Below are 15,233 nucleotides of genomic sequence, written 5' to 3'. Positions count from 1 at the left end.
AAGCAGAAATTATTAACCTACCATTAACCATCTATAGTGGGGGGTAATGTCACACTCCCCCAGCTGACTGATGGCCTGACATGGCTCTTAGTCTCCAGTAAACAGGCATAGTTTCAGACTTCTAGGGGGTGGGGTTAAGGGGGTGAATAGGCAACGTGATTTTGGAGGATGATGTGAATTTGTGAGTTGGTGCAGCCGGCATTTTACATTTTTCGTTTTGAAGAATCTGCAGTATTTAATTGTTCAAAGATTTTGTTTGCATTTGATTTGGCCATGTCCCTAGCACCAGTTCTTCCCTTATGTAAGGTCTCTGCAGGATGAGCACAACTATTTTGCTTAATAGTTCTTGCTGTAAATGTTGACTGTTGTCAAATTAATAAAGCCCTATACAGACTTTGCTATTGCAGACTAAGCACACTGATATGATTAGTCTTGAGACTGCTTTCTCCTTCTCTTTATGCGACAATTAAAGTGGACTGAGGCCCAGTGCACACCAAAACCGCCAGCAGATCCACAAAACGCTAGCGGTTTTTGGTGCGGATTTCAGAGATTTGGCCCAGTGCACACCGAGCGGATTTGGATGCGATCCGCCGGCTGCATCCACCTGTAAATCCGCTTGGCTATTGTATTTCAATGGGCTGGTGCACACCGGCGGTTTGAGGTTTTTAGCAAACCGCAAACGTGCAGCAGGAGGCACGTTTGCGGTTTGCTACAAACCTCAAACTGCCGGTGTGCACTACTAGGGAGGAGAGAGAGGCAGAGCAAAAGCCAGCGGCTTCATCCATTTCATTGCCACCGGCTTCATTTCATTAAATTAACTAGTGATAAATTTGGCCGCAGCGAGATGGCCAGAAGATACATTAATGTTACAGAAAGCATTCCATTTCTCACATTGGCCGTAGCGCAGCGGCCACTTCGCACATTGGCCGGCCAGAACCCGAAGTGGCCAGCCAGAACGAGAAGTGGCCAAACTTCGGGTTCTGGCCGTAACATATATACTAAATAGCATCTTTGCTGTAAGAATAAAGCCTGATGTGTAGCTGTGTCACTAATAGAGATGGTCAATGAGATGGAAATAATTCTGCATTGATGCTGATTTATGCAAATGTATGCACTCCCTTTGCTGATGAAATCAAATAATCTGATATGTTGTTAAAATTTGATTTGATGACTACAAGTTGAAGGGTACCTGAGACGGATGAAAAGAAAACATTTATACATACCTGGTGCTTCCTCCAGTCCCCTTCAGGCCAATCAGACCCTTGCTGTCCTCCGCCACCTGCATCATCTGCTATGGTTCCCGGTAATTCAGCCAGTCAGCACAGTCGGGCCACATGCCGCTCCCACAGCCAGGGACATGCTGCACCTGCGCAATAGTGCTGTACAGGTGTAGTATGCTCCTGGAGGCGGAGTGCGTACATGCACACTACGCCCGACTGGCTCAAGTACCTGGACTCAGCAGAAGATCCAGGTGGCGGAGGAGGACAGTGAGGGACTGATTAGCCTGAAGGGGGCTGGAGGAAGCCCCAGGTATGTATAAAACTTTAATTTCATCTGTCCCGGGTTTACTTTGTTACACAGTAGTACTATACATATGCACTCCCCACAGAGCTGCAGGGAATCCACTTAGAATGTTGTGCACATTGAGACACAGAAGTGTTGTCTATCACCCATAAACCTGGTTCTACATATCCTTCTCACTTCAGTTGTCTTCTAAAATTCCTAAGCGTTGGCAGTTAAGAGATGAATTTCTTGTTACATACTTTCAATCAACAAGATTGTACTATGCAAATTAGAGGAGTCGGTAGAATCCTAAACTTCGGAGTCGGTGGATTTTTGTACCGACTCCACAGCCCTGCTACTTACATAACGTATGTATTGCACTGTCAACATTTTGATTTTAGTGTTTTTTCTATAGCAAAAAAAAAAAAGAAAATCCGTCTTAGGATTTTCCATCTTCACTCTGTCTATCTTGAAGCCTATCCTGACATAATTTGCCTATTACTGACTATTAAGTCCCTCATGTGAACAAGTGGCAAGGTGCCCGCACTGCTACAGCTCTGGATATGATGTATATACATCCACATTGATTTACCGCCTCAAACTGCCCAGATAAACTTAAGATACCAGAGCTTAAAATCCTTGGCATCCCGAGATCTTTTTGTAAGTCGCTGCAGTTGGGTTTCCGCGCTGGCGCTGGCCGGGCTGCCCGTAGCCGGTAGCATAATGCGTGTGCATATGACATCACCACGTCATGCGCTTGATGTCATATGCGTACGCATTGCTCCCCCTGGTAAACCTGCTGCTAAAGGAGCTATAGTAATGTACTTATTTAACGGAGGGAAAATAAAAACACTATATCATAAAGAAAAACCTGCAACCAGATTCTTTAAAATATGGAAACCATTTTATTTATTATTAAACCTGGGAGAGCACGTAATGGGAAAGATAACCGAGTTTTATTCTTGGTGGTTTTTTTTTTTTCTTTATGGATTTTTATTGTTGAAGGACTAAATTAGAAATGGCAAAGCAAACCTAAACTCAGAACTTCCTCTGATCTAAACGATATGCAACAACATAATAACCTTTAAAGAAAAACATTTATTTGTTACAGCTGATACAAATCCTAAAAAAAATCTGCAGTGATTCTACTTCCTGCTTTCATGGAAGCAGACATAGGGTTAACATTCTTTCGAAATAGCTTATCTGCCGTGGCTGACACAGGGGAGAGATCAAATTACAACTTGTGATTAGCCACAGATGAGGGGGAATTAGACAGGCTAAACTCTCTAAATACATACAGGGTGCATTTCCCTATGTTTTCCTTCTGTCCTGTGCAAGAGTTCAGCTCCACTTTAAGGGTATACATACCCCTGTGATGTTGTAGAAATGTGTTTGTTTTGTTTTTATCGTCTTTGTTTTTGATACTGTATGACCTTGAAATATATTAAAAACATGAGAAGGAAATATTATTTCTATAACTTTTTTTTTTTAAATGTAGCTTTTTGTATTTTTTTCTTTTTTTCAGGAGGAATATCAAGGTGAAGGAATTAGCTGGCATAATATTGATTATACTGATAATGTTGGCTGCATACACTTGATCAGTAAAAAACCAACAGGTCTTTTCTACTTACTGGATGAAGAAAGCAAGTACGTATAGATCATTGGTTCATCTTCCTTTCTATCATACAATTAAGAATTGGCTACTGATGACTGCTTTGTGTTCCCCCTGTTTAAATACCTCTGTCTAGATTTTTATTTTGTTACTTGGTTTTTGTTTTGTTTTTTACACCACTGATCCTACCTCTCTTTCCTGCTAACCTTATTAAAGGATACCCGAAGTGACATGTGACATGATGAGATAGACATGGGTATGTACAGTGCCTAGCACACAAAGAACTATGGTGTTCCTTGTTTTTTTTCTCTGCCTGAAAGAGTTAAATTTCAGGTATGTAAGTGGCTGACTCAGTCCTGACTCAAACAGGAAGTGACTACAGTGTGACCCTCACTGATAAGAAATTCCCCTTTTTATCTCTTTCCTGCTCTCAGAAGCCATTTTCTGCTTGGAAAGTGTTTTATAGTTGGAATTTCTTATCAGTGAGGGTCACACTGTAGTCACTTCCTGTCTGAGTGATATGGAGGCTGCTATATTTATTTCCTTTTAAGCAGTACCAGTTGCCTGGCAGCACTACTGATCCTCTGCCTCTAATACTTTTAGCCATCGACCCTGAACAAGCATGCAGCAGATCAGATGTTTCTGACATAATTGCCAGATCTGTCAAAATTGGCTGCATGTTTGTTTCTGGTGTAATTCAGACGCTACTGCAGCCAAATAGATCAGCAGGGCTGCCAGGCAACTGGTATTGTTTAAAAGGAAATAAATATGCCATCCTCCATATACTTCACACTTCTGCTCTCCTTTAAGGGATTGGTATTAAAATTATTGGGTTTGCTTTGGATCCACTTGTTTAAAAGTCTTTTATGTTCCTTTATATTACTAGAGTTTACACCTGTAAATTGTATTAAACTGAGATGAGTTTTTTGTTACCTCTCCTCCTGTGTTGCTGTAGCTATCTGGCTTTTCTGTTCTTTACTGTTTCCGATTGTTCAGAAACACTTTTAATTAATTTTAAATACCTGGTTTTAATTCTGAATGAGATCTTATGTAGCACTGTGTTTAAAATGTGTGCTGAGTTTGTTTGGCTTGCCTAGTATTTTTCCAAACACAACCTGCCCTAGTTTGCTACCTTTAACCACTTGAGGACCCAGCCTTTACCCTCCCCCCTTAAGGACCAGCGCTGATTAGAGATCTGTGCTGGGTGGGCTCTACAGCCCCCAGCACAGATCAAACATTAGGCAGAGCGACCAGATCGCCCCCTTTTTTCCCCCCCAGGGGGATGATGTGCTGGGGGGGTCTGATCGCTCCTGCCTGCGTGTTGCTGGCGGGGGGGGGGGGGGCACCTCAAAGCCCCCTCCACCGCAGGATTCCCCCTCTCCCTCTCCTCCCTCCCTTCCCCGGAGATCGGAGGCTGCACAGGAACGGATCTGTCCTGTGCAGCCTCTAACAGGCTCCTGCCTGTCATGTGACAGCGATCCCCGGCCGCTGATTGGCCGGGGATCGCTGATCTGGTACAACGCTGCTACTGTTAGCAGCGTTGTACAAATGTAAACAAAGCAGATTATTTCCGCTTGTGTTTACATTTAGCCTGCGAGCCGCAATCGGCAGCCCGCAGGCTATTCACGGAGCCCCCCGCCGTGAATTGACAGGAAGCAGCCGCTCGCGCGAGAGGCTGTTTCCGGATTAATTAGCCTGCAGCTGCCACTTTGCCGACGCGCGTTAGGAGTGCGCGGTCGGCAAGTGGTTAAAGTCAGTTCCTGATTGCTTAGAGCTTAGTGGGTGGCTGAGACCCACCACATTCCGAACACATTTCATTTGTGTTGTGTTTAAATGGCAAACCCTAAAGTGTTCTTTGTGCACTCTGTGAAAGCCGGAGCAAAAAGAATACCAGTAAATCCCATGCATTGGTGTTTCGAATATCCCACTTCCTGTGCTGGATTTTTACCATGGCTTTATCCTACAGAGTGTCTAAAGCAGGGGTCCCCAAACTTTTTTTGGTCGAGGGCCAGGTCAACATATTTCAGACTGCTGGGGGGCCGGAATATACATACATTGATGTTGAAAAACATTACATTGAGTCTAGGTATGGATTCTCCCCCAAGTCCCCCCCCCTCACCATGCCCAGAGAACTCCAAGCAGCAGCCATTCAGTGGTGCCCGAAGAACGTCTTTGTTCAACAGACAGTGAAGCATGCCCAGGTGACAGCCTGCCATCCAGTTGGACAGCAGTGTCACCTGATGCTGAATTGGAAGCCAGCGAATTACTGCTCGCTGGCTTCTACAGTATGTGGATGGGTGGTGCCAGCACTGCTATTTTATATGCAGGCCACCAATATTTAAAAAGGTGCATTGGGCCACATCTATAAGTTATACATTTTGTGTCTGGGGGCCAGTGAAAAAGCCTCAGGGGGCAGCATTCGGCCTGCGGGCCCTAGTTTGAGGGCCACTGGTCTAAAGCACTGGCACTAATATATAATAGACTTATGGTATGAGAATAAATCCCAAACGCCTCATTGTTAGCTGCCCACTGTTAGTGTAATAAAGTTCCAACCCATTGTTATTGGCATCTGATGGCTTCCATGCAACTCTTGCGAGATATGCTATTGGAAACCTCTGGTCCCCTCTTCAAACCATTTCACCTCCTTGCTGCACTGGATTGGCTGCACCCTGTAGTGAAGAGAACAGCCGCACAGTGTCACTTTGTAGGATGAACTGTGAATAGTGCAGACCGCTGAGCAAATGGCACTTCTCAAGCTGTTTGTTACACCATATATATTCACTAGGCATCTTGATTTAAAAGCACACAATAGAATGTATTACCTGGTTGTAACCTCAAGGCCTTTTTTTGGGAGTATATAGGGGCATATAAATTCACATCTTATATACTGTATACACATACCATACTTCTTCCCTCATCATTGATTACGTCTGTTAAACCTTCAGATGTCAAGAAAATCAAACATTGTAAATTACCATACATTTAGTATACAATAATGAAACCTGTTCTCAATGATGACTCCACCTACCAATTTCTTTGAATTTATTCAGTGCTCTATATTTTTATACTTTTTTTTTCTTTTATCTCTTGTGCATGTTTGATTGCTCTTGTGCAAATGTAGTTCAAATGTACACATCCCATTATCACCTGGTTACATGAAAACCCTCCTCTGACTGTGTTCCATCGTCATTCTGTACAGTAACCTATGAGAGGAACATGTTATCCATGGAACTAACTGCCACTTTGCCAGTAACTAGTAGCTATAGGGCCTAGATAGAAGTAAACAGCCATGTATTTTCAATGTTTATTGAAAGCGGTTCATACCCATTATGCGCAAAACTCTGGGCGTTGCCAAGTAATACACATTTACTATCTTATGAGTTAAAAATGGTCTGGACTATAGTTTTAAAGTGAACCCGAGGTGACACAACCCTGAGTTCCCTGAGGGCCTAAATGGGCTTAACTTTAAATGGTGGACTAATAACAATATAAGTTCTATAAAGCACCTACTACATAGGGGTAAAATCCCCTCTAAACAAACTATGGTGTTGGATCTCTCAGTACCACCAATTGAATTCTTCCGATTACACCAACTACATCACTACCTGGCCTCACTGGCTAGAGAAGGCCAAAGAGTCCCTTTATCGACATTTGAATCCATTTGTATGTCAGACCCGCTACGTAAAGGTATATTGTCCCTATTATACTCTACGCTAAACGCTAAACCTCAGGACCATAAACACCCCTATCAGCTGGCCTGGGAGGGAGACTTGCAGAAAACCCTGGATGCTGAAGACTGGGACCAGTGCTTTGATACACTCTCTAAAGGCAGTCTTTATGTAACCGATATGGAGGTTTCACTTCGACTCCTCCATAGGATATACATGGTTCCCGAGCGACTACATCGCATTTATGTTGACCAACCCAATCTCTGCTTCAGGGGATGCCCAGATGTGGGCTCATTATACCACATATGGTGGACCTGTCCGGAGGTAGCCTCTCTATGGCGAAAAATCACCCAAAAACTCAAAAGCATACTACTGATCAATATAGACCAAGACCCTGCCATCTGCTTGCTAGGCTTACAACCTAAACATATCACATTTGCACAGCATAAACTCATACAGTTTGTTATGAACGCAGCCAAAACCTACATAGCCTCGCAGTGGCGTCAACCCAAGCTACTTTTTAGCAGAGCACTATATCGTATACATATTACAATGCTGAACGAGAAAATTAAGGCAAACCTCCTGGACAGGACCGACCAATTTGATAGGATCTGGCTCCCCTGGATACAGAACGTATCTTCCCCCGGCGTGAGAAGCCAACTGGAAGTCTTTTAGACCCCACTTTGGGCATACTGGTCTCAACTATTTATCCGCACAAGATCTGAACTCTTCCATCCTTCTCCTCCTCTATATATATCATGGGATAATGGGGATCAGGTGACCAACGAGTTTAATTTCTCACTGTTTATGTTATGTATCGTTTTTGACCAGTACTACTGGTTAGTTGTTATTTTATACTAGAAATAATAAGCTTAGGCTATCCTTATTCAAGTATGTACTCATTCTAGATCCTAGGATAGCCCTCAGGTAGCTCCAGAAACTGGCTTCTGTATTAATACAACATTCCAAGAGCACATGATGACTTGTTTTAATGCATATTTTTGTATAATTTCTATCTGTACCTAATACAAATTGGAACTGTGTGCTCACTGTATGCCTATAAATACCATCGAATGTATGTAATACCCTTTTTTTTCTATGGCTACCTAATAAAAAAGAATTTGAAACTAAAGTGAACCCGAGGTGAAAATAAACTGATGAGATAAACAATTGTGTTTATACTCCTATTCCTAAAATTACCTTTTTTAGATAGCCTATAGTTTTATTTTATATTTAAACACTTCCAAAGTAGATTGAATGTTTTGTTGTCTCTGCTCAGTGGCAGCCTATTAAGTGTCCTTAAATTAAAATGCATGACCATTGGCCTTTTCTATATCCCTCTGCTCTCAGCAGTTGTATTCTGTTAGGAAAACATTTATGGCTGTAATTTACTTATCAGTGAAGCTTGCTATATTCCCGACAAGGTACTAACAAGACAGAAGCTGTCACTTCCATGCCTAAATAACTTTTTCAGGCAGCAAAATAAAAACAGTAAAACAGCCAGATTATTGATATATTTTGCACTGTACATAAACATGTTTATCTCATCATGTCACCATGTCGCCTTGGTTACATTTACATTTGCTTTATTGCAGCAGCTCTGGAAACACAAGTTGGCCAAAGGGGAGTCAGAAATGATTCATATGGTTATGTCCTCCATCCTTCTCTGTGAATTAAATGCATTAATGTTTTAGATATCAGTATGTGGTAGAAGTGAGACTTGTGAATATGCCCTGTGTTTGTGAAGACAATGGGGACTTTTTGGTGCATTTTTATTACAGGAAGTAGAAGGAATATAAAATGTAGTATTATTTAGCCAGGAGTTCCATTCTTCAGTTGTGAAGTGTCTCCTTTATTCCAACTGGCTTCTACTGGGGTTGTTACTAATAAGTTCTGCGTATGTTAAAACAGATGCAGAGATAGAATGTAGACTATGGTTAAGGGTTAGCAAATTATATATACTGTATATACTTGAGTATAAATCTAGAAATGTAGGTCTGATTCACTTCATAAAAGTATAGGGGTCGACTTATACACAAGTCACGGGCAACACTGAGCACACTGAGATATGTGTGTACTATTAGTGACATTCCCATTTGCAGCAATTTACCCTGTGGTAAGTTATACTTTGAGGAAAGGAAAAGCCAAGAAAACACAGGTCTGGAAGTACTGGCCACAGCAATAAACAAGGAAAGGGGCAGGGGGAAACACTGGGCTGCATAAAAGGGAGTGAATAATTGCAGCACTTGGGGGCCTGGAGGAAGTATTGGCTGCACTTAAGGGACAGGAGGGGTTAATGGCTGCAATACAGTATGCAGTGCAGTCATTAACCCCTCCTGAGCCCCAAGTGCAGCCATTAACTTTGCTGGGTAGACTTATACTTGAGTCACTAAAAAATTCTAGCTTAGGAGGGTTGAATATTGGGGTCGACTTATACACGAGGTTGACTTGTATTCGAGTATATACGTTAGTCTCGTTCTTCAATAATTTGTTAAATCACTATTTTGTGTTTTGTTGTTGCAGTTTCCCTCATGCCACCTACCGCACACTTCTGGCAAAGTTTAAGCAGCAACATGAAGATAATAAATATTTTGTGGGCACACCAGTTATGGAACCTGCGTTCATCATACGCCACTTTGCAGGCAAAGTCAAGTACCAAATCAAGGTGAACATTTAGAGGTTACTTCTTTCTTGCCTATTTATGAAATTCTTTAAAAGCGGTTATTTCATTTGACATAATGTGGTGGGTAAGCAGAGTATCTCACCCTGTTCATTCTATGTAGTGAAGTCCTTCTTAGTGTGGAAGACTTAGAAAACACATTGCAGTTTAAATTGTCAGCACAGGCATTTAATATGACTCCTACAGAGTACTCCACAGAGTGTAAAGCACTGCAAGTGGTTTTATGGAGTTTTAGGAGTGGTGCGTAGAAAGACTATATGGAAGAGAGACACCCAAGGATCTTTTGCCATTGTAACCTGTAGTACCTCCGAGATCATATTAAAGCATAAGTCCCAAAATTCAGATACGACTGGACATGACCTCCAGGAATGATCTGCTGGCGCCCTGTACCCTCGGAAACAAAGCTCATTAGCAAGTAATCCCCACTTGAACAGGTGAGCAGGGGTTCTGTACCAGTCATATAAGATCTTATATGACCTTTCCTTAATGATGCCATTCACAGAGGCCTTACCCATCCCAGTAAATATAGCTTGTTTTAGGGAAGCTTCTAGTCTGTCCAGCCATTTAACTATGGGGCGGTTATCACAATAATTGTTGATACCACAGGATAGAATAAATGGTAGTAACCATACCCAACCGAAGAGGTCATAGACCGAATTTAGTTTCAATTTGTGTGCAAACCTCAGTTAGTGGCTTCTTTAAAGACTGCAGGTCAAACCCACATAAATTTAGATTTTTAATGTCTGTAAAGTGTCTGTTTTTTGAGGACAGGAACATTTTATTTGTTATCCTGTAGGATTTTCGTGAGAAGAACACAGACTTCATGAGGCCTGATATTGTTGCACTCCTCCGGAGCAGTGACAGTGCATACATCCGTGAACTGATAGGAATGGACCCAGTTTCCGTCTTCCGATGGGCTGTGCTGCGGGCAGCGATTAGATCAATGGCTGTGCTCAATGAGGCTGGAAGGCAGCATGCAGAAAAGACTGCAGGTACATTCTATGCATTGCTGCATATTCCATACTTACTTTTTTTATGCACGATTTTCTCTAAATATATTCGGGCTTGTGTTACATAGGCACATTGGTTCCATTTGGTTGTAGCTGCAGTCAGTGCAGCTTAATTGGCCTCCCTATTTCTGCATTTGTTGCCTATGAAATTCATTAAACTAAGCTTGCGCTATAATATGGATATGTTGCCCAAAGGATTTTGTGAGCTGTTAAAGTGACACTGAAGCAAAAAAAAAAAAAAGCATGATACAATTAAGTGTATGTGTAGTACATTAGAACATTAGAACAACTGTATGTGTAGAACATTAGTAGTAAAGAAAAGAGTCTTATATTTACATTGCATCATTCTATAATATTTGCAGTTTACAAACTACACTCTGTATTTTAAACTGTGAAACAGAGGAGAGATAATTACCCTCTGAACTCCTATGCAGTAAAATATCTGAAGAAGTTGTCTTTTATTGTTTGATGTATAAATGCTTCAGAAAATAGCATTGCTCTCTGACTAAATTTGTGGGAGAGCTCAGAGAAGGTCTTTTGCATAAATAACAAGTGAAGTTTCTTAACTCTCCCTGTACTGGAAACAATATGAGGCTCGTATCTGTGCTAAAAATGTTCTATTTCTTAGCTGTACTACACATACAATTTATATCATGAGTTTATTTTCACGTCAGATTCCCTTGAAGGTGTCAGAGGATTGCTTCTTGTAACTTTATTTCTTGTGGACTGATCAAGAAAGATCAGTAAACTTGTGCACTGCAATTTTACCTAAACTAACTACAGGAGAGCCACGCTAGTTGTACTTTTAGCATTGCGTGCATTACCTCGGTAACTCGCATCGCACGAATAGTGTAACGGGGGCTGCTCCCACTGCGTTCATTTCGGTAGAATTGCCTTGCGCTTGCTGTACACAGAAAATTTACAGGCCTTTTGTGCATCAGGCCCTTGGTATTTGTTAACCCCTTTCCTAACACTATGGCCCATATGCAATTTTTTTCTCTTGTGTTTTCTTCTAGGAGATAATTTTTCCACTTTACTAACTTTTGTAGCACTTTGCAATTAAAAAAGTACCAAATATTAAGTGAAAAAGTACTAGCAAAATTATTTTCTTACTTGTTGGTAGTTTACAAGACATTTTGTTGACAAGGTGTTAAAAATATCACCTAGGAGAAAACACTGGAGGAAACGTTAATTGAATATGGGCTCATGCGTTTCAAAGAACTTGAAGTGAGATACATACAGAGGCTGTTATCTTTACTGCCTGTTTAACAGTTACTGTTGCCTGGCTGATTTGCTGAGCTTTTGACTTTAAAGAGGAACTCCAGTGAAAATAATGTAATAAAAAAAGTTCTTCATTTTTACAATAATGATGTATAAATGATTTAGTCAGTGTTTGCCCATTGTAAAATCTTTTAAATCCCTGATTTACATTCTGACATTTATTACACAGTGACATTTTTACTGTTGGCAGGTGATGTAGCTGCTGTATGCTTTTTTGGCAGTTGGAAACAGCTGTAAACAGCTATTTCCCACAATACAACAAGGTTCACAGACAGGAAACTGCCAGGAGTACCACGGTCCTCAGAGTTTCTTGTGGGAGGGGTTTCACCACAATATCAGTCATACAGTGCCCCCTGATGGTCTGTTTGTGAAAAGAAATAGATTTCTCATGTAAAAGGGGGTATCAGCTACTGATTGGGATAAAGTTAAATTCTTGGACGGAGTTGCTCTTTAAGTGTTTTGAGTCTGGAACCTGCAACAGGCATGCAGTCAGTGGGGTCACATCAGAGTTAAAGCATGTGATCAGCATGCCGATGGCATTGTTTATAACTGAATGAAGATGGCAGCCTCTGCATTCCTCTCACTTCAAGTTCCCATTAAAGGCAGGTGACCGATTTTCTTGTCAAGAGTGCATCACTTATACTTTGTTGTTATCTTATTTTCTTTTTTCAAAAAAGTTACACATACAAAGCAAATCCATCTATTACTATTGCACATGTGCAGCGGTCTTTAATTACAATAGCACGTGTAAAAGAAGCAGAAGAATCATGCAAGTGATGATGTAATTTCTCCTGCAAACTAGGTGTTGTACGAAAAGGACCTAGAATTCCTTTAGGAGAGTTGCAGAAGTCAAACGTTACTGTCGATAAGCTATATCGGTAAGTATTTCAACAATTTCAGTGCTTTGGGTATTCTAAGTTTTAAAGTGAACTCTGCTCTGTGTTATGGACTAGCAAGATTTTAAGACAGACATGTCATTGGTTACCACAATTCACATAGAGCCCGGAATTCTGACTTTTGTGTCCAAGCTGAGCAGTGTAAACTGTTTGAGAAGGAGTTCACAGTAAAGTTGTAGTGATGTATTTGTGATTTAATGTGCACAGATGCACAGCGCTGACTGCAGAAGCATATACATTATTTGTGTTTTCTGTATTTCCCTACATGTCTTAAAGGGAAGGTTTAGGGAGGGTGGGTAAAAAATAAAAATCAATTTCCACTTACCTGGGGCTTCCTCCAGCCCGTGGCAGGCAGGAGGTGCCCTCGCCGCCGCTCCGCAGGCTCCCGGTGGTCTCCGGTGGCCGACCCGACCTGGCCAGGCCGGCTGCCAGGTCGGGCTCTTCTGCGCTCCAAGGCCCGGAACTTCTGCGTCCCACGCCGGCGCGCTGACGTCATCGGACGTCCTCCGGGCTCTACTGCGCATGCGCAGTAGTTCTGCGCCTGCGCAGTAGAGCCCGGAGGACGTCCGATGACGTCAGAGCGCCGGCGTGGGACGCAGAAGTTCCGGGCCTTGGAGCGCAGAAGAGCCCGACCTGGCAGCCGGCCTGGCCAGGTCTGGTCGGCCACCGGAGACCACCGGGAGCCTGCGGAGCGGCGGCGAGGGCACCTCCTGCCTGCCACGGGCTGGAGGAAGCCCCAGGTAAGTGGAAATTGATTTTTATTTTTTACCCACCCTCCCTGAACCTTCCCTTTAAGATTTGTAGAATGTGTTAATTCAGTAAGTGTTATATTTTTGTTATATGGGTGTATTTAGTTCAAAAGTATTTTAATATTCACATAGGAAAATGTATGTAATTTATTTTAGCCATTCAAAATTACCTGTGTCCTAGACCAGTGTTTCTCAACATTCTAATGATATGTGCCCTTTTTAAAACCCTGTACACACCAAGTACCCCCTAGCATTGTCACAAGTACCTCTTGACAAATATATATTGTCACAAGTCGTACATATTGTCACAAGTATCCTTTGACAAATATTTAATCGTGGAACATAATTTGTTCTAAACTATTTCCAAGCATTTACCGTATTTTTCGTACCATAAGACGCACTTTTTCTCCCCCAAAATTGGGGTACTTTTAATTAGCTAAAACACTTATTGTTCTTTAAATAAGATTTATCATTTTCTTAAACTTTAAATTTGTTATTCTTGGTTAAGTATATTAAGCCCGAGTACACCCTGGAACCATTAGAAATACCCCCTGGGGTAGGTCATAGACTGTTAAGATTTTAAAGATGTTATTTTGTGTTTGTTCTAGTAGTTCAAGTGGCAGAAACTCTTTTGTGCATGATGAATTCTGTTTAGATGCAAATCCTTGCATGCTCTATATATAGCCTATAAAGACAGGTGGTTCACTTCAGCCGCATGTGCATCTAAATGATCAAAACATATAGTTTAGATGTTTCAGAAGCTCTGTGGTATAGATGATGGGTTTATAGGTGTTTTTCATTGATAGAATGAGCAGATTGTAGTATTAGACCTTAGTATACACATGTACTATTTTCCACATCTTACTGGGGATCACATGTACTCCACCTTTAGCCGCTCTCTCCTCGATTTCTCCTTTGATTGCTCTACGGATTATGATATTGATGTGTTCGAAGACATCATAAGTATATATGAAAGTAAGAAGTAAGTGCTGGGCTTGACACAATATACTTTGTTTTCCCAAAGTCATGAGGCTTATTGTGCTCCAAAAAGGTGTCCACTTATGTTGCAGAGACTATTTGCTATTTGGCCAACTTTATTTATATACGAGATTTCATTTGGTGCCAGTCAAAGCACAAAACTAAACTACATCCTTCTGAAGAAGTTAACTTAAAATATAACTGTTCACTCTCATTTGGAGCATAGAAGCTTCATGAAGCGAATAGGGATGTAACACTGCGTCACACTGCATGAATTTGTGTCCCCACCACTAACTAACCATTCGAGTATTGCTTGTGGGTCTTTCCTACCTCTTTGGGGCTTGAGGTTGTCTTTGAGGCATTGTTGAGTGTTTCTTTTTGTGAAGTTGTGAGTCATACCTTGGTTTACACACATCTTTTCCAGAGTACTTTGGAATGTTTTATTTTCTTCATTCATGTTTTAAAAATTTATGTGATAGTGCAAGGTAACCAACATGCATACAGGATAGTGCTAATACCTACAAATATACAAAAATCTAAAAAACAAAAAAAAGCCACCATCGTTTACATGCAGCCATGTGTTTGTATTGATTGTATCTTATGTGAATGTTTCCCTTTATGACAACTGTAATCACTTTGGATCACAGTCCTGAAAGCTGGGTGATTTGTAATGTTTGATCTGTCTCTCCTCCTGGCACTGGCAGAGAGCGTCATTCTCAGCTGATGAGCAGTATAAAGGGACTTTCCTGGCTGGGGGATGACCCAGCCAATCTACTACGCACTCTTTCCCTACGCAGACACTCGCGACTTCACTTACAGTGAGTGTGCCAGGGATTTTCAACCCTCTGCCTACAGT

The 15,233-nt window shown here is 41.6% G+C and overlaps 1 protein-coding gene across 9 annotated transcripts in view; it reads left to right on the top strand.

Annotated features, from left to right (window-relative positions):
* MYO9B (myosin IXB) overlaps positions 1–15,233 on the top strand; it is a 199,513-nt gene that overhangs the window by 118,295 nt on the left and 65,985 nt on the right. For 5 of the 9 annotated variants that reach the window (XM_068234139.1, XM_068234138.1, XM_068234140.1 and 2 more), the window contains exons 11-16: positions 3,029–3,150; positions 9,307–9,448; positions 10,260–10,455; positions 12,557–12,632; positions 14,292–14,381; positions 15,082–15,195. In XM_068234139.1, the coding sequence (XP_068090240.1) occupies positions 3,029–3,150; positions 9,307–9,448; positions 10,260–10,455; positions 12,557–12,632; positions 14,292–14,381; positions 15,082–15,195 (740 nt within the window). The remainder of the gene's footprint in view (positions 1–3,028; positions 3,151–9,306; positions 9,449–10,259; positions 10,456–12,556; positions 12,633–14,291; positions 14,382–15,081; positions 15,196–15,233) is intronic. The other 4 variants (XM_068234145.1, XM_068234141.1, XM_068234142.1 and 1 more) reach the window with 3 other exon arrangements.

This window comes from Hyperolius riggenbachi, chromosome 1 (assembly GCF_040937935.1).
Source record: "Hyperolius riggenbachi isolate aHypRig1 chromosome 1, aHypRig1.pri, whole genome shotgun sequence".
NCBI lineage: Eukaryota > Metazoa > Chordata > Amphibia > Anura > Hyperoliidae > Hyperolius > Hyperolius riggenbachi.
This window is presented reverse-complemented; position numbering and strand designations above follow the sequence as displayed.